At 35.7% G+C, this 19961-nt stretch overlaps 1 protein-coding gene and 1 long non-coding RNA gene across 2 annotated transcripts in view; one reads left to right on the top strand and one right to left on the bottom strand.

Annotated features, from left to right (window-relative positions):
* Itga1 (integrin subunit alpha 1) overlaps positions 1–2966 on the bottom strand; it is a 146683-nt gene extending 143717 nt beyond the window's left edge. Inside the window, exon 1 of the mRNA XM_003470253.4 lies at positions 2270–2966. Within this exon, the coding sequence (XP_003470301.2) occupies positions 2270–2330 (61 nt within the window). The 5' untranslated portion in view covers positions 2331–2966. The remainder of the gene's footprint in view (positions 1–2269) is intronic.
* Positions 1–19961, top strand: part of LOC106027803 (uncharacterized) — a 90501-nt gene that overhangs the window by 8501 nt on the left and 62039 nt on the right. The gene's annotated exons all lie outside the window — the stretch shown is intronic.

The following is a 19961-nucleotide window of genomic DNA, read 5'->3' as shown; positions in this document are numbered from 1 at the left end:
TAATATATGGCAGTATGTTACAATGACAGTAGAAACATACAGTGGTAATAGGAAAAAGGGGGCTGGATTAGCATGATCTGCTGAGAACTTTGGATTTTATTTCAGGGATTATAAAGAACTACAAAATTGTGACTAAAATTAGATATAATGAGAATGATGCATTAGGATGGTAATTAGGGATATTGTTCAATCTTTAAAGAGATAAGCTCTGCAGTAGTGGGTATGGATGGCTATAGTGATGAGAACCCAGATTAGGTGTGGATTCCATGAATTAATGATGTTTTCAAATATAAGGAAAAACTGATAAGGAAGAATGGCCAGAATATTGCTGATTGAAAGATAAACCAGCAAAGGAAAGGAAGAAACCAGATTTTAGATCCTTAATGCTGTATTGTGAAATGTGAATAATTTATAGTATGTATAAGGCACATGTTGATTCTGTCAGTAACATTTTTTCAGTTCTAAATTTTAGTATTCAGTTATTTGCTCAATCACACAAAGAATCAAATATCATAATTTTAAAATATCTTGCATTATTTCCCTATAAGTACCTTCACATACTCAGCAAAGTGTACTGTACCAGCATATATGAAAATTGTAACTTGTTAATCTTCCCCTCAAAGTTTCATTTTTTTTTTTTTTTTCTTTTTAGAGGATACTGAAGACTAAGTAATTTCACTAGGGGTTACTTGTTGGGTGAAATGAACAAAGATGCAATTTGGGCTGTTTTTTAGCCAATTTTTATTGTACATTTTCGTTATAATAAATGGTATCATTCATTATAGGGAATTTGTACCATAATATCTTGCTGCTTCTTTTTCTCCCATTTTCCTCTCCTCCCTTCAACCCATCTTCCCTTCCTTATTTACAAAATGAACTATTATTAAATTATTTAGACTTTTCATAATAAAAACAACAGACTGTCTCCAAAAATTTAGGTTGGGGATCAATCAGAGGTTGAGCTTGTGTAAAGGTAGTGACAGTAGCTGGTACATTAAACTACTCATTGGTTGTAATGCTGTTTAGAAGTTACCACTGTTTGGATCATTGAACATTTCTGGAGAGTGGAAACTATTTGGATGAAAAGCCAGTGGCTCATCATTAACTCTCTTAACACCACCTTACAATGAGAGATCTCTGTATGCCTAATAATCTGTTTCTCAGTGATCTTCATAAAAGTTAACAGTACTTGGCTACCTAAAGCAAGATTAAAGTGGACGGCTTCCTCTTATTTTTAATAGTAAACACTATTATAGTATTATAAGCATGAGTATTATAAGCATGTCAGCAGCGAAAAAACATCAAACAATTGAGTGTCAGTAATATGCTAAAGCCAGCCATTAATTAAGCCACTATTCAAGTCTTTGTCATTCACTTAAGGCTTTCACCACTACACTTCCACCCTGTACCTTCTGTCAACATTTCAACTTTCCCTCCTGAGGTAGGAACTTGTGTAAATATCTGACCAAGGGTTAATCATTAGGAAAATCTTAGAATGAGGCAATCCCCTAAATTGGTTATAATTTTACATTTTCCCTGTGTTTTAAAAATCCCACCTTAAAAATATGTATTTCCGGGGCTGGGGATTTAGCTCAGCGGCATAAGCGCCTGCCTTGCAAGCAGGCAGTCATGAGTTCGATCCCTGGTACCGATAAAAACAAGAAAGAATATATATATATATTTCCAGGAATAATGCTATCATTTTGCATTTTTAAAAACTAGTCTGTGCTGTTCACTATTTCTGTTTCAAAATGTTTGTTCTCTGGGTTGCTGACACAGAAGCACTGTATCAGGCAGAAACGAATTTTACATTGCTTCCTAAATCTATTAGGGTAGATTTAGCAGACTCTCCTAAATACTAGACTGCAAGAAAATGCCAGAATGTCTAACCCAGAAGAACCCGAGGGTCAGAACTTTGATTATAAATCAGTCACTATTTCGTTATCCTTCACAAAAAAAAAAAGTAGAAAGCCATTCAGACAAGTCCTAAAATATAATTTTACGCGGTAAACACAACTTTAATTCGAAAATGCAATTCCAGCAGGTAAAAGTTTTCAGCACTGCCTCATTCGTACTGCTGGGCTGGGGAGGCTTGAAGCAACACGGAAACTAATTGCTGTCAAAACTCAGACACAGAAACTTGCTTACTAGGCTGACCTGGCCGGGCCACCTGGCCAGCCCAAGTGGATGGCGCCCTGTACGTGGCTCCAGGCTCCCAGCGCCAAGCCCCGAGCACCCTAGATGCTGAGAGCAAAGTGGAGTCGCTTACCGGTAAGAAGCCATAAGCAGGCGACAGCGACCTCTGGGCAGGCAGGGCGCCGGGGGGCCATGGCTGGAGCCGCAGCAGCGCCCCGGGAACGTGCTTGTCCAGAGGCAGAACTGGGCACCGATGCCTTGTGCTCTGGGCCACTTCTGCGGTCTGCGCTGCTCACAGTCTTCCGTCCCGCCAGCCACACAGTCCAGGCCCCACAGGGGACTGATTCCTGTCTTTTGGTCCCAAGTCTTTAAGTTGGCTGCACGCTTTTTACCTCCTAAAAGGCATCTAATCCTTCGCGCTTTTAGTCGAAAATCTCATTGGCAAGCTTCCCGGGCTCTGACCGAAACATGGACAAATAAAGCCAGCATCGCGGGTCCTTTTTTAGGCTAAAGTCCACAGGCAGGCAAGGCAAACCTTAAAGGGACATCTTCCTTTTCATTGAGAGAGTGATCTCTTTCTCTGTGCCAAATCCCTAAGGTGGTGAAAGACTGGCAAGGGCTGGACCTTGGCGAGGGTGTTGCTAGCCCAGTGGCTCCGCCCTCACACCCCTTGCTTTTCCAGAGTCTGGACAGGAAGGGCACTGTAAAAGTGCCTGGGCTCTTGATCCCTTGAAGAAAGGCTGCTTCTTGGAGGTCCGACTGCACAGACCAGCCAAGCTGTCTGTGAAAGTGAGCAGATCTGATACTCGGTTTCCAGGACTCAAAACTCTGGGACTTCCCCTTTTTTAGGTCCTTTGACCGGTGGGGGGCGGCGTCCCCGCCACGCCCCAGCAAGGGCTGCGCTTTCGCTCCTGGAGGGGTCCCTTCCTTTGTGACTACCGGTTAAAGGATGGTTGCAGATAAGTTTTATTTACCTTTTTTTTCCCCTATGGAGGGAAAACTATGGTAAAGAGAAAAAGGAGAAAGAAGACTGGAAGAAAAAAGTAAGAAAGACGTGCAAGAGAAAAGGGGAGGAGAAGGAAAAGGAGGGAAGTACTCTTAGGAATGCGTGGGCTATTTTAAGCTGAATTAGGATGTTTGTGCGCTGAAAATCAAATCTATTAAAGCGCTCCGGGTATTGTTCAATGAGTAAATGTGCATTAAATAGTGTTCATGTTGTTTCTGCCTAGATCCTGGGGCCAGAGATATGCTATAAGAGTTTTGTCTATTCCCTGCCTGGTGTTGTGAACAAAACTACAGTGAGGAACCATTAACTTCAACAAATAAGCAGCAGTGTCTCAGTGATCTTGAGAACTGCAAAGCAGGGAAAGGAACAGATGAATGGGTTTCATGTTTAGAGGAATCAATTGAACAACTGAGTATCTCTATCCAGCATGTCTAGGAATATGTAGGACAAGGATGCTGCCCAACAGAGGGCTGTTTGCCTAAAACACAATACGGGTAAGGTTACATCTAGCTCAAGGGGCAGGAGAATTAGGAGGAGGTTTGCAAGGATGATTGTACATATTGCTAATTAAGGGAACGCAGCAACTAAAACTTGAGGACAAATCTTAAAGAGCTAAATAAAAGTCTAAGGGTGGTAGAGCTGAGAGGTTGCAGACTGTCAAATCTCAGCACCATGACCCATTAGCCAAGGAATTCGTCTTCTAGTTTAAGAATTTGAGGTAATTTATTTATGTATTTGGAGTGGTTTATTACTAAGTAAATACGCTAAAATCCTGTCTTATTCTGTTTTTAGGTTTCTTAATGTCTTGGTTTTAGTTTCAAAATCATACAGTGAAGTTCTAAAAAAATATTGTTGGGTCACAGTTCCATCCCATTAGACATTGCTTGAGCTCCTTTGTTTCCATTTAGTGTTTTCATATCTTTCCAAAGAATGCCTTTCCTGGGTATCTTTCTGTGTACAGTATCAGTGATGTCTTGCATGAGTATAATCCATTGGTACTTGCAAAATAGTAAGGATTAATTAATACTTGAGTATTTAAAATTTACTAAATTTCATAATTTACTAAAAATAGTTCTCAAAATTGCTTAGTGTTCCAAAGAATATTATGCATGTGTATTTGTGAATATATATGCACAAATATGCATTTCCTGTATGTGCAAACATATACATATCCATATGCATTTATATCATTCTGGTAAATTGTGATGTATTTCTTTGGAAAAATCTACTGGAAATTATAAAATAGCTTGTTCAAATAATGTAGAGTCACAATATACTTACATAATCAAAGCTGCAATTAGTGAAAACTTTTCCTGGAACCAATATGTAATTTCAATTTAAACATCTATCTTTGCTCTAGGACTTAAAAATTTAAAGGTCATAACTATCAATACCAGTGATATCATTAAGATTCATTTTCATTTGTGTAGGTATTCTTATTGCAATAGTCATTGATATTCATTACGTCAAATCAGTCCAAATGTAGAAACTGAAAAATAGCTATTGTTTGAAAATTAAATTTAGAATAAGTGCTCATTTTCTAAACAACAGTAAACCTAAATATAAGTTAATATCATGCAAGATATTTTCCTTCTGTAATCTGGCAGGAAGACATGTCACTAAATAAGCTGAAATTTAGAGAACATAAAAACCTGTCCAGTGTCACAAACCAATAATTATATTGATATAGGACCTCCAAGTAATACAGGGAGGTGTTATAATGCTATAAATGTCAATATTCAGTACATTTAGTTTATGTTCCCCAAAATCGAAGAATTCTGAGGAATAATGGAGGTTAACAGTAGGAAATTTTATTGAGGGAGAGATAGCTCCTGCTTGAGAGAGATAGGAACAGACACAGAAAGTGAGTTCCCACAAGCCTACTTCTTAAATAAAGTATTATAGAGCAAAATCACAAGGTATACAAAGTCAAGAGGTGGGTACAAGGTAGGAAAAAGCTAGGATCAACTAATAAAACTGCAGGTATAGTTACTTAGGTAGTACTGGTCCATGGGGAAGCAAAGTCACATGGCAAGTATATATGGAAAGAGCAAGGATTTTTTTAAAAGACGAATCAGGGGGCCCTAGTCAGCAACCTGGGTAACCCATTCATATTTAGAATATCAATCATAGTATATTGTTTATCCCTCAGGGAGGCATGTAGATCTAATCATTCCATCTTTATCTTGAGGCTTAGCCTTCAACAAATGTACCTCCATTGAGATGATATGAGAATAATTTATATAATATGAGATGATATGAGAATAATTTATATAATAACCTTTTGTATTTTAAGTGAGACCTGAGATCAGGTCTCTCTTATAGTTTGGAACTATCAGTGAAAATTAAAAACCTGCCAAGAATTTGAAGACTGATCTGATTCAGAATTTGGAAAGTATAATGTATGAAATGAGGCAATTTAGGATTATTGGAAAATAGTCTTACAAAGAAAAACATACACTTCACACCAAAGTATTTTTGGATTTAATTTAACATATTGAGCAAAGCTACTGGAGTAAGTAATGTTCTGGAATTACATTGTGTAGATTAAAATTGTACAACCACAATTTAATAGCTGTGTAATATGAGAGAAATTATCTAGTGTCTCTGAGTTTTGGTTTTCTGAAAAGTCAAATGGAGATAAAAAGAGTGCCCTTCTCTGAAAATTGTTGTGAGAGTTAAATGAGACAAGGTACAAATGTTTAACATAATATCTGCGTTGAAATTGGTGCTCAATAGGTAAAATTCATTCTTCCTCCCAGTTCTAAGTGGACAGTGGAAGCGTAGGGCAGATTGTATCGGTAATAGGCCCTGCAGGAATGGATACTTTTGATGGCGATAAGAAGGGGAGTTTGTTTAGTTAAAAACATTACCAGCCATTCATTATTTTTCTGTATCCTCACATTTGAAATATTTACCTCTAATTATGGAATTATCTCAATATTCCTATAAGTTGGATTAACATTAAGATACCAGATCTCACTATAACATTAACAATAAATTTTGCCAGCTGTTGAAGACTTTTTTAACAAGAAAAAAATACTTCACTAAAAGATTGAGAACAGAAGAGAGTCTAGATTTCTGCCTCTGGTATATATGCTGTTTTTTTCCATAATAAAATAATTCATTCTAATGCCACAATATAAATAAAGCACACCCAACTGGAAGATGGTACCAAGTTTACAGTATAATAAATAACTCAAAAAATTGTTCCATGTTAAAAAAACAGATTTTTGTAAGAAAAATTAAACGATTTTTTAAAAAAGTTAATTATTTCAAATAAGCTTTAGGGTAATATCAAAGCATGCATCATCAACTTTTCATCCCTTCTATTCTGAGGAATTAAGGGTGATAAATTGTCTGGAACTTCTAGATTTACAGTAATTTCATTAAGATTTATGTGCTCAAGAGTATGTATGACAAGTCAGTGATGTTAACCTATAGGGCCGACTCTTTTGGGCAACAAATTCCGTAGTTCAATAATTTTTAATTTTCTGATGTGTATTTGACTCCAGGTTTATGTTCTTCAGAGACAGAAATGGGTAACATGGGTTTTATTTTACTGTAAATCTGCTGTCCATTAAGTTCTTTGCTTATAACTAGAAACAGAAAATAAGTAGTTGTGCCCTTCCAATATTGGCATGTTTCTTTTTAAGTGTATTAAATTAAACCAAGTCATCTAACTTAGTTGCTGCTGTAATACCTCAAAAGTCACGATTTCCTCCATGGGCAAAATAAAGTCACAGTGATGTGACTCTTAAATGACATCACTAACCAACCATTTGTTTTTTGTTATTGTGCAATGTTCTTGTGTGTGTGTGTTTTTTCATTTCAAATATGAAATAGGTGTTCCTCTTGCCCTATTTCCTGAAAAAGTTTGTGCCAGAAACCTTATCCAGACATCTGGGCAACTAGTTCTGCAGAAAACAAAAAGCACTTGACTTCAGAATCTTGGTGAAATATGCTTCTTAATACTGTAGGAAACTTCGTTAGACTTACTGGAAGACTTTAACATAAGTGACACATCAGGGCTGAAGCAGAGAGGCTGTACCAGGGAGGTACCCTGGCAGGGATGTTTAATTCGTGGTACTCTATGACTCAGAATAATAGCCACAGATCAGGAGATACATTTTAGTTGCCTTGCTGGATCTCATAATTTGAATATGTCCTTGTGATGCTTTATTATACAATATGGTTAGGCAATTCTAGAATTATTTGAGCAAGTCAATTTACTTTCCATTGACCAATTTCTAAAAAGTTGAAGTATGTTCGCCATAAAATTACATAATTGCAACAAATACATGATTAATTAGTATATTAAACCAAAAAGATAATAACCTTTCTTCTAGGAGGACTGTGTCATTAAATACAGGAGGAGAAACACCTTTCCTTTTCAAAAAAGAGAATCAAATTAAAGGAAATATCTGTTTTTTGATTCTGAAATAATGCTTGAATAACATAATTAGTCCTCATGTCTCCTAGATTAAAAGCAATTACTCATTTTTATTCTCTACAGCATTGGACTTCATGTAATTCATCCATTTAATCAGTCATTTATGCAGTTACTTCTATGCAGCAGGAAGTTTCTGAGTATCTGGAGATTCAGAGATGTTGAAGTGCTAGGGCTTATCTCAAGTAAATTTACAAACTACCTAAGGACTAAGTGCAGAGCAAACTTTCTAATTGCATCTGACCATGAAAATAGATATTACATAAAATCAACAGGGGGAAAAAAGTCAAGATATCTTAAGAGGTACTAGACAATAAAAGATATCTTGTGAGAAGTGGAGAGAGGATTTTATGAGTAGAAAAAATGGGTAATTGGCCTTTTTAGCAAAGGAAACAGGCAAAGGATGAATTGATTTGAATAGAAATTTTAAAAAGCCAAGTAAAGTTAGGACCAGATTGCAAGGATCTTAGGAAGGACGCCAAAGACTTTGGATTTCATATAAGCATAGAACATTTTCATGGCTCTGAGTGACATTCAAGCAGTGAATTTTACTCTGATTTTGTTTTCCCTCTAATTTTCTGCCTAAAGTGACGTTTTATTTTTTAGTAGAAGAAATGAAAGAGACCATGGCCATGAAACAAATTGTGAAACTTTTCTCAAGATTTTTAAATGTAACATCTTCTTTAAAGAAATTTTTAAGTATTTATTTCTATGTTATAGTTTATATTTAGAAGCTTATAAGTTTCATGTGGTTATAAGTAGAGCTTTTGAGAGGTGACTGAATCATGGGAGCATGGTACTCATCAGTGTATTAGTCTGCTGATAAATTTATAGCTAAATGTTATGTTCATAGGTGAAATCTAAGAAGAGCAAGTGAGTCACTGGGTAAGCTTGCAAAGCTTTATCTCTTCTTCTTTCTTCCCTTCACCCTCTCTTTGCTTTCTGCTTTCTGTAAGCAAAACTCCTATGCCATGCCCCTCTGCCATGCTGCCCTGCCTGGGAGCCAGCTGACTACAGATTGAAACATTGTGCCATAAATTATGGGTGGAGTATTGTGTCTTAGCAATGAAGAAAGTAATTGAGTAGTTGAAACAGCTTTTGGTAATGAGAATGATTTTATTGCTGTAACTACCTCGTCATGCAGTTCAGAAGCCCTTAAACTGGTTTTCAGGAGGAATTTGGAAAAGTTTGGAGATGCCAAATGGAGTAGCAGATCTAGAATACTATAATCCAAGCTTGATGGGAAATTCTGGTTAGAGCTCAAAAGACTAGAATGTTGACAGTAATGCAGCCAGAAAAGACCAGGCTGAAAAGGTTTCAATTGGGAAGAATTCCACTGGCAGTTGGACTCCAGACCATGTGTATTATGCTCTGGCAAAAAAATTTGTCTGCATTTTACTCATGTCCAGAGACTTTGCAGGAAACTAAATTAAGTGTGGCAGACTAATGAATCTAGCTGAGGAAATTTCAAGGCCCCTAAATATTCACGCTGTGGCTTGGTACTGTTTGGGGCTTTTATCCAGCTTCTTGTTGTAAATCAAAACAAACAACACAGCTAAATGATTTTAGTTTTGAGTTTGACCCAAAAGAAAATTGTGGAAAAGTTGAAGCCTGCACAAATGGGAGCAGAAGAGAGGTTGATTGCTGAAAAGATTAGCTTTAGAAAGAACCCAGCGATTGAACTTTACAACAGTTCAACAGGAAAGATACCTTGAAGGTATCAGAAGAACCAGTAAGCCCTCACTGTTCAGGCTCAAAATCACAAAGGTAAAGTATCTCACCTTGAGAAGGGAGACACGGAACCATGTGCTTCACAAAGGTGAAATACTTTGGTTTGAGAGGGGAGCCCAGGGTACAATGCTCTAGAAAAGTAGCAGATCACAGAATTTGTTTGTAGAAAGCTATCCAGGCACTCAGAGACCCCATACAGTCAGGAAACCTGACTATGGCTCCACTTGGTAGCAGACCTTGGTATCATCCATCTGGTACTGTTTTTACATGTATACAAAATGTCAGAGTGTTGGGGTCATGGAAGCTTCCACCCAGATTTCAGAATAAGGCCTCAAAAGCCAGGGAGTGTGCTCCTGAAAGGACAGTGTGAAAACCTTATAGAGTAAGCCCAAATGTGCAGTGGAGATCTCAAGATGTTGGAAAAGCCGGGAATGTGGAATATCTGAGGAAACTTGCAAAGAGTGAGGAAAGCTGCAGGGAGTGAGAAAAGCCATCCCAAGCAAGACGCCATGAGGATTATAATCAGCATCTGCAATACTGGAGAAATCGGGTGGCTCAACCCCTCTGGATCTCACATCTTGCCACAGGTTGTCCTGGGTGCCGAGTATGGAACAAATGGGATTTAATGTTATCCCACTGGATTTGGATATTACTTTGGTCCCATTCTTTTCTATCTCTGTATTTCTCCCTTTTGGACTGCAAATGCTTAACCTGAGCTATTGTATGTTGGAAGTGTTTAACTTTCTTTTCCTTTTTATAGGAACCACAGCTAAGAATTTGCCGTAAGTTCAGAGGGACTTTGAACTTAAACTTTTCAGCAATGATGAAACTGTTGGAATGTTGAAAAATCTTAGAAATGGACTAAGTGCATTTTGCATAAAGGGATGTGCATGAGTTTTTTTTTTTTTTTTTTTTGCGGGGGGGGGTGGCAGGGGCAGGAGGAGGAATGTTATGTTCTCCAAAAACCTCATGTTCTCATAGGGGATTTGGTGACCATGATTTTCATCACTGGATTAGTTTACATGTGATGTTGGGATGTGAAGCCTGTCAGAGGAGATGGTTACTAGGTATAGGGATGTGGCCTGCAAGAGTTTATCTCATCCACATTTTTCCCTTCACCTTCTGTCAGTTTCCTGCCTGCCATACCATAAAACTCTTTCCTCTCTATCATGCCATGCTGCTTCAGAGCCAGCAGAGTATGGATCACAGTCTATACAAACTGAGCCGAAATAAATGTTTCTTCTTTAGAATTGCAAGTGTCAGGTATTATGTCACAGAAATGAGAAAAATGCCTGAGACAATACACTATTTGTTTGGGGGTTTTTTAGTGGATAAATTACATATTATCTTAAAAGTAGTTGCTCAAGTCACAAAATCAAAGCATAAAAAGTGAACAATCAAGCAATGACAGTACAAACCATTCTGTTTGATGAACTAACAAAAACTTAGTAGTATGATTATCTATCTTGCACACTTAAACATACCTTACAGATACATCCTTTAGAGCACTTTCTTTCCCTTTCATTATCACAATATCCCTGTCCAAAAATGGGCGTCTGAGATGAACACACACTTCTCAGATGAAGATATACAAATGGCAAGTAAATGCAGGAAGAATTGCTCACCATCACTGGTCATTTGAGAAATGCAAATTAAAACAGCTTTAAGATTTCATCTCACTCCAGAAAGAATGGCTGCCATCAAGAAATCAACCAATAACAAGTGTTGGTGAGGCTGTGGAGAAAAAGGAACATTTCACCACTGTTGGTGAGAGTATAGACTGGTACTGCCACTGTGGAAATCAGTATGTAGATTCCTCAAAAAACTAGGATTGGAAGTTGCATTCAATCTAGCTATTTCCTTCCATGGTATTTCCCTAGAAAAATTAAGAAGGACAATATACACTTTAAAAAAGCTGGAAAATATGTATATTTATCTCTGATAAGAGACTGTCTTAAATACTTTTTACTCGTCACTGAGACAAAATACCTGATACTCAAAGTTAAGGAAGGAAAGTTTTATTTCTTACAGTTCTTGGAGGTTTCAGTCCATACGCAGTTTGCTTCAAGTCAAGGTGGCATGGCAGGCCGCAGTTCATGGCAGCTGCTAACAGCAAGGCAGAAACTAGCAAGAGGCACACCTTCTTCTCTCCCTTACTTCATATCCCTGGCTCCACCCCTAGGTGGGTGTAGCACACCCCCAATCCCAGCATTAGGCAATGAACCAATCACAAATGCTAGATTTGGTTGAGTTCATAATGAGGCTTGGGAGCCACTGATATAAACCATGACAGAGGTCATCAATAACCTAGAAAAATAATCTTTAGCATTTCTTTTAAAATTTGAAGAGGGAAAATATGAAGCCACTTGCCTAAAAAATATAACATATATAAGAATATAACACATAATATATATTTAAACATCAGCAAAGATATACTATCAATATTAATCATTTTAAATTTTCTTGGGCCTTAAGTATATTACTGAGATTTAGGAGTACATGAACTCATATTTTGCAAGTCTTTATAGGTGAGGACTGTTTTAAACAGCTATGTACTACAGGAAGGGATCATGGGCTACTTTATGAATTTGATCATGATTTTTTGACTTTCTTCAACTAAGAAAAGTATAGAGTTAAGAGGATAGAGGCACAGATTGGGAATTTAAAGCTTCTAAAGTCACTAGAGTAAAGCAATAATGAAAAGGCAAGTGTGTGTAGGCAGTGACTCACTCTGGGACAAGGCTTAGAAAAGAATGTAGAAATGTCAAAGATAAGGCTATAAATGTCAAGATATGTCCAACTTTTTCTTTCATGTGGGTCCAGATAGGTTACAAAAGAATACTGAAGACTTTTAAGGATCAACAATGCAGTTGGAATTAAATTTGAGAAACAATTAGTCAAGTGGGCTGGGGATAAGCACCTGCCTTGCAAGCAGGCAGTCGTGAGTTCGATCCCCGGTACCGATAAAAAATAAAAAGACAAAAAAAAAAAAAAAGAGAGAGAAATAATTAGTCAAACACGTCATTTTAAAATTAAGTACATGCAAAAGTAAAATTAAGTACATTAGCAAAATGAATAGTAAAATGATAATATTCATTTAAATTATTCATTTATGTAGTAGGGGAGAATTTCACAGAGACAAAAATGAGTATAAAAAGAGAACAATTTTTGTGAGACTAAATTTCTCTCAAGTACTCAATATGAGGAGGTAATTTGGTGCCCCCACAACCCTCAGCATTGACTTTCTCTTTTATTTAATGCCTATTGAGAAGAAAAGAGGCAAATGGGGGTTATATGATCATAGGATAAGTTTTTCTTTCCATGAGAACTACATAAATTTGTTGAATCCTTTCAATTTAATAAGAGTCTTACAGGATATGAGAATGTAGAGAAATTGGTAGATCCTAGGACATATGATCTAGATCAAGAGTGACTGAAAAATAAAGGTTGATTCAAACACGGCCTAGTCAGTACTCAAGGCAGTGCTATCCTGCGACAGAACCTGGCAACTGCTCACTATCCTATTCAGTCTGTCTGATACTCGTGAGCCTATCAGTTACCATATGAGTAAGCAGAATATATCATTTATCTTGGGAATCAGTAAGTTAAGAGTTTTCCATGTGACATAACCAGCTATTGTGTTGTGCTATGACCTGAGTCAGTCCACATATGATTACCCATAAAGACAGCATAACTCTCAACGGGTTTAATCACTTAAACATCCTAAGCATGAGTCCTGCACAACCAAGTAGTTGTAATGAAGCATAGAGAAAAGTAACTACTGTCTCACTTATGTTTTTGAGTGACTGACAAATCAGATTAAAATCTTCATTTGAATTGGGACAAAACAATCATACATTTACAGAAAATACATTATATTTAATTAGCATTGAAAAGATGCAGTATCTCCAAAAAATAAATATTAAAGTTCTTAGAAATAAAGCTTGGGAAGATACAATGTGTTGACCCTAGACTATATCATAATTGAATATGTTAATCTTTCTTAAATTTTATTTTAAAGAGAATAAAGCCAAACAAAATAAAACAGTGAAAGTGATGCAGAATTTTAAAACAGGATAATAGGAAATCAACCATGGCTAACATAATGCCTCTTGTTATCTAGAAAACTGCTACACATATCATAAGATATAATAAAATCAAATGAAACAGGACAGAATAAAACCAATCAAAACAGAACATTGAATTAAAAAAAAATAAAATGGGACAAAAAAACCCCCAGTGAGAAAAATAATTGGATTTCAAAAACAAGGCAGAAGGAAATCCCCCACATTTGCTATACTACATATTGTCATTCTCTTAATATATGCTCAGACTATGGCTTCAGGCTCAAAAGTCCACCATATAATATAAGCATTAAATTGTTTTGTACCTCAGTTGCTAACAATGGGGCAGGGCAAGGGAGTAGGGTAGGGCAGTGTTTTTGTCTCCAAGCCTATGTACCAGCTGGCTCATGGGATAGGCAAATTGGCTTTTTGTTTCTTCTACCAGGACCTTCATTGGCTTCTGCCAGCTTCTTGTTTTTCCTCCTGGGACTGAACTGGCTTTTGCCAGCTCACAGAGAGGGCAAATTGGCTTCTTATTTCTCCTCCCAGGATGTTAATCTCTTGTAAGATCTTACAACTCATTTTTGCCATGCCCCCCCAATCCAAATGCAAGTAAAATAAAATATTTTACTATTTAATCTAGTCAGAGTAACAATATTTAGATTTCCCTTCTCTCCACAATACTTAGTTTTCAAATTTTTTATTCTATATTACAAAACATTAGGAGAAGTGAATTAGGATTTTCTCTTTTATGTTGATGGAAGTTAAGTCCGATGAATAAAAATGCTATTTTTTATTCTATGAAAATATTTTAATGAAAAGCTCATCTTGTGTGAATTGTAATAACAGACATATTAATGCCATAGTTAAACAAGAGGGGAGAAATATTTTGAGAATTGTGGATAAAGGACTTTTTAAAAAATCTACTTTTCTATGAAGGAATAAAATGGAATAAAATGTCACAATCAACTTTTTCAGAACTCGGAGTAACCAAAGACTTGAAGAAGTTTTTAAAAAATATATAATGAAAAGCTTCCAAATTTCAAAACAAAAAAACTATGTCAGTTTAATGTATCCTATTTCCTTGTTTTCTTCCCCACTTCTGTGAAAGCCCTAGAAATAGATGACCTTATGTCTTAGTTACTTTTTACTCATCGCTGAGACAAAATGCCTGATGCCCAAAGTTAAGGAAAGAAAGGTTTATTTCTTACAGTTATTGGAGGTTTCAGTCCATAGTCAGCTGGCTTCAAGTGGCAGGGTGGCATGGTGGGCTGCCATTCATGACTGGCTACAAACAGCAATGTGCAAACCAGAAAGAGACAGACACCTTCTTTCCTGCCATTACATTGTATGCTGGCCCTAACCCTAGGCAAATGTAGCATTCACACCACCAATCTAAGCGCAAGGCAACAAGTCAATCACAAATGTTAGATTTGGTAGTGTTAGTAATTGCATGAAGCTTAGGGGGGGCACTGACATAAACCATGACACCTTATGTCTATACCATGCACAAAGCCCAAGCACCTGGTGCTACTAGTGGAATACACTGGAGCTTCCCAAAAGTCCTATCTCAAGGGAGTCATTACTCTTTGACCCATATGGCAGGCAGCTTCCTGAAAATCCTAGAGATACTTCTGAGTAAACAGACTTATTCCAAGGACATTTGATAAAAAAAAAAAAAAAAAAGTCAGTAGTAATTGTTGAATAGCATAATAGCTTGAGGCACTAATACCAGTCAGGATATTGCTGAACAAAAAAGTACACAGGGTAAAACTGGGAGTATAATATACATAGAGAGTTGAAGCAGGAGGATCTACATGACTTTGAAGCCAGCCTAGCCTATACAATGAGTTCAAGGCCAGCCTGACACACACACATATATATAGCAAGAGAACATATGCACATTCAGGGCTATGTTTATGACATGAAAAGATCTACAAATATCCTCATCTGTCATATCTGACTACGAGCCTCTGAAATGTTATACAAGAGAAGGCTAAGGTAGAATTTGTCACATACTGAAAATGCACCACACACACACACCCTTAAACCCATCAGTAAAAGACTGTAATACTTATTGTTTCAGGTTATTTAACTGTTATGGTTAATACATTGTGTCAACTTGAGAAGTTCAGAAGTTTAACTGAGAGACTCACCAGGGAGCCAGGGTTCTTACTTTGTAAATATCCTTATCCCATGCAAAGGAGGGCAAGGAGATTTTGTGAATGCTACATGCCCCCTGGAGGGGAGGGTGGTTGACCTATGTACAGTACAAGCCTGGTGAAGAGGCTTGTTTTCTTCCCTTTTTGTTCTAGCTGTCCTTTTCTCTGGCTGCTGCCTTGACGTGTTGCCCCAGTGCCATGCCAGCCTGCCTTGGAGCCCACTAATTGGGGACTGAAACCTCCACAACAGTGAGCTAAATAAACTTTTCCTTCCTTAGTTTTGGATGTTGGGTATTTTGTCCTAGCAATGAGAAAAAAGTAACCAAGACATTAATGAATCTCAATTTAATCTTCAAATTAACATTAAAATTAAGAGGAGATGTTGATAGTTACAAAAAACAAAGAATAAAAATATTGTGAAATTTAATTCAAAAAGGTAGTTAAGCAAGCACACACCATCAGCAGCAGCAGCAGCATAAGCAACAACAAACAACAATAAAAACAAGCTAGAGGGAATGTAGCAATTTCCACAGTTGCCATATTGTAGTATTGTAAATGCCCAGTTCAAATATGTGACACACAAAGAAACAGAAAGTGTGGTTTAATCACAGGGGAACGAAGTGCAGTAATGGGAATTATCTCTTAGGAATTCCAAATGTTGAACTTAGTAGCAAAACCACCTTTTATCCAGCTATTATAAATAGCTGAGATCATTTTGTGTCAAACTTTTTGTTGCTGAGACAAAATATCCAGCACCTAAAGTTAAAGAAGGAAAGGTTTTCTTGGCTCAATTTGTGGAGATTTCAGTTCATAGTTGGCTGGCTCCCAGGTAGAGTGGCGTGGCAAAGAGGAATTAGACAGGAGAAGCAGTTCAGAGCAGACAGAAGGCAGCAAAGTAGCAAGTCAAGTGGAAAATGACAAGTGAGAAGCCAACTCACTGTCTGTCCCTCCTGCCTTATCTAGTCTGCCCATCCTTAGAGCAGGTAGCATTCTTACCCAAGGTGGGGCAGCCTTAAATCTAGCATCACAATATGAATCAATCCCAGCATGACATCCTTGATCCCAGCAGCACATACCCTAGATCTAGCTACCTCTGAAAAGCCCCATTATGACTTCATAAGGGTTTCGGGGGACATCTAGACACAAGTCATCACATTTTGAAAGAAAGAAAAAAAACTAAAAAAAAAAAAAAAAAATTCAAAGAACTTATTCTATACAAGAGGTTCACATAAGATTAAAGGCTGATTCTTCATGAGACATCAAGGTCAGAATAGAGCAGGATGTAATGTTAAGTTACCACAAAAAAGGACTGTTATCCACATGTAAAAAAAATTATCCTAAAAAATGTTCACATATTCTCAGATACAGAAATTCTGAAAGAACTTATTGCTAGCAAACCTGTTCTGTAGAAATACTGAAAATAAAGGATACTGAATAGTAACTCAAATTCTCATGAAGGAATAAAGAACTACAGGTAACTATGTACATAACTGAAAGAGAATAAAAATCTATTTTTGTTTATAAGTGTTATATTTGAAAGTTAATCAAACAAAAAATATAATTGGAGTGGGCATATAATTAGTAAGATGTTATTTAAATGACAAAAGTATAAAAGGGGATGGGAATGAATAGTATTAGAACAAAATTTTTATGTCCTATTAAAATTGGATTGTTTTAAATTATTAATTGTAATCCTCAGAGCAACTTTTAAAAACTTCCAAAAATATATGAAACAAGGAAATTACTGAGAAATATCTATGTAATAAAATAAGATTAAGGGGGCTGGGGATTTAGCTCAGTCGCATAAGCACCTGCCTTGCAAGCAGGCGGTCGTGAGTCTGATCCCCAGTACCGATAAAAATGAAAAAGACAAAAAATAAAATAAAATAAGATTAGTTGACTAAACGACAAAATATTTAATAAAATGAGACAATGCAAGAATAGAAGAGTTTTCCTTGTACCATCCACAAAACATAATTCAAAATAAATCAGTAACTATAGTACTTGCAAGTATAAAGCATGCAGCAGAACCAATCATAAATCTTCATGGCTTTGAGTTAGGCAATGGTTTATTAGCTACAATACCAATAACACAAGTGATCAAAGAAAAAAAAACAAACTATACTTTGATAAAATGTAAAACTTTTGAAGGCTGCCATCACAAATATAAAAGCAATACACAGAAAAAGTGTTTGATAAAGCTGTAGTATTAAAAATATACAAAGAACTATAACTCAGCAATTTAAAAAAATAAATAAAACAATCTTAAAATAATAAAGGCTATAATTGTTTATCAAGAAGAGGTAATGATGGATATGCACATGAAAAGATGTCAATATCATATATTATTAGGAAAATAACATCAAAATCATAATGAGGTTTACTAACTACATGTGACTATGGGTAACAAGTGTTGGCAAAGATGTAAAAAAATTAATTCCTTTGTAAATCTGTTGGTGGCATTTTTAATAACAAACACTTTAGAAAAAACCTTTTCAGTTCTTCAAAAAATTAAAGTTATATATGACCCAATAATTCTATTCTGAGTATATACCCAGGAGAACTGAAAATATTACCACTCAAAAACTGGCACACCAATATCTAGAATAGCATTATTCATAATAATGAAACAGTGGAAAACATACTAACATTTGTCAGTAGGTGAATGAATAAAATGTAGTGTGTCAATACAATGAAATATTATTCAATCATAAAAAGCATAAGTTAATAATACGTGTTTCAATGTGAGTGAACTTTAAAAATATTATGCTGAGACAAGCCAGACATAGAAGGCTATGTATTTGAATGATTCTTCTCAAATGAAATGTCCAGAATAAGAAAGTCTGTAAAGAAACACAGTAAATTCATAGTTTCCAGGGGCTAGAGAGAGATGGGAATAAAGCGTGATTGTTAATATCTAATACGATTTATAAAGGATGATGGAGAACATTCTAAGATTAGATAATATTGATAGCCACAGAACTCTATGAATACAAATACAGTACTGTACATAGAAAAACACTGAGTTGTAATCTCTAAAGGGGTCAATTTTATGTTATCTTGATAAAATTATTAAAAATAATAATCTACTGATCAATAAGTTGACGTGGGTAGGAGGGGGCTCAGTAGGCTTGTTTTCCATTCACAGTAGGAAAATTAATGCAAATTAATTTAAAAAAATATCTATTCTGGCATACCTGAAAGAAATCAGGAATTCATAATTTTGATCATGTGTATTGATTTTCTAGTATAATAGATTAACGATAAATTAAATTAATGATAAATTCTACATTCCAGCAATTTGGCTCTTGTGTACACTGATGCATAAAAATGAAAAATGTGGCTTTTTTAAATTTCAGCTTGATGTATGTAAAAATTCAAAAGGGCAATATAAGACTCTATATTGACAATGATTATCAGACAAATCACTAGTTTTCTGAAATACAATACAATCTGCTTATTTAAAATGATAGTTGATTTACTATTTGATGTGATGTACTATAGTATTCACTATGGTCACTGGAACAAACTCTTAGAAATATAAAATTCCAAAATACCTATAATAATAAAATAATGGGCATTTGCATAAGACAGACAAAATAACTCCAGATATTGTAAAGCATATTCAGTGGAGAAGAGCTTTAGATATCAATAAGACCATGATCAAACTGGATCACACAAAGAAGCAACTTTCATTTACTCTGAATCTACTATTGAATCTGGTTATAACTATCCTAGTGAATGTAAATGCTTTTAAAAATGAAAGAGGAAGAAATGTTGAAATAGAATCTCAGTAACAACAAGTAACTTCAATTTCTTTTTTTATTTTACTTTTTGTTTAAATTTTTAATTTGTACATGTTTATAGTATTTAATTATCACATTTGTTGTAGGACTTGGTACATGTACACAGCACATCGCATCCTTTTTTTTTATCTGATTCCCTTTCCTCCCTCCTCCTTCCCTCCATCACTTAGTCCCCTTCTCAGATTCAGATTTATCTTGCTATCCATTTTCTTATTTTAAGAATTATTCCAACTTTTTTTATTAAGCAATTAAGTGGAAATCAAAATTGACCAAGTTAAAATAGGAAAATTTGAAGTAATTCTGTATTCTAACAGGTCCTAAATTTTCCTTAAATTGCAAAACAAAACAAAACACACAAAAAAACGAATTTTTACCAGTCAAAAATTAAAAATAATACAACAAATTAAAAAGTGAGTCAGTTTTTGCCCTACCTTCTAAGTCACAAACACACACACATCTCTACACATAATCCACAATATGAAACTGATCTATGTGGGAACACAAACAAGTTATTTAACAATTATTATCTACTTAGTTATATGTCCATTTATAATATTTTACCCTTTTTCATTATCAATGTTATATTATAGATTACAATAAAAGGAT

The sequence above is a fragment of the Cavia porcellus genome, unplaced genomic scaffold (genome assembly GCF_034190915.1).
Source record: "Cavia porcellus strain 051 isolate PalLab524CR breed Dunkin Hartley unplaced genomic scaffold, mCavPor4.1 scaffold_11, whole genome shotgun sequence".
Classification (NCBI taxonomy): Eukaryota; Metazoa; Chordata; class Mammalia; order Rodentia; family Caviidae; genus Cavia; species Cavia porcellus.
Note: the sequence above shows the minus strand (reverse complement) of the source record. Positions and strands in the feature narration are given on the sequence as shown.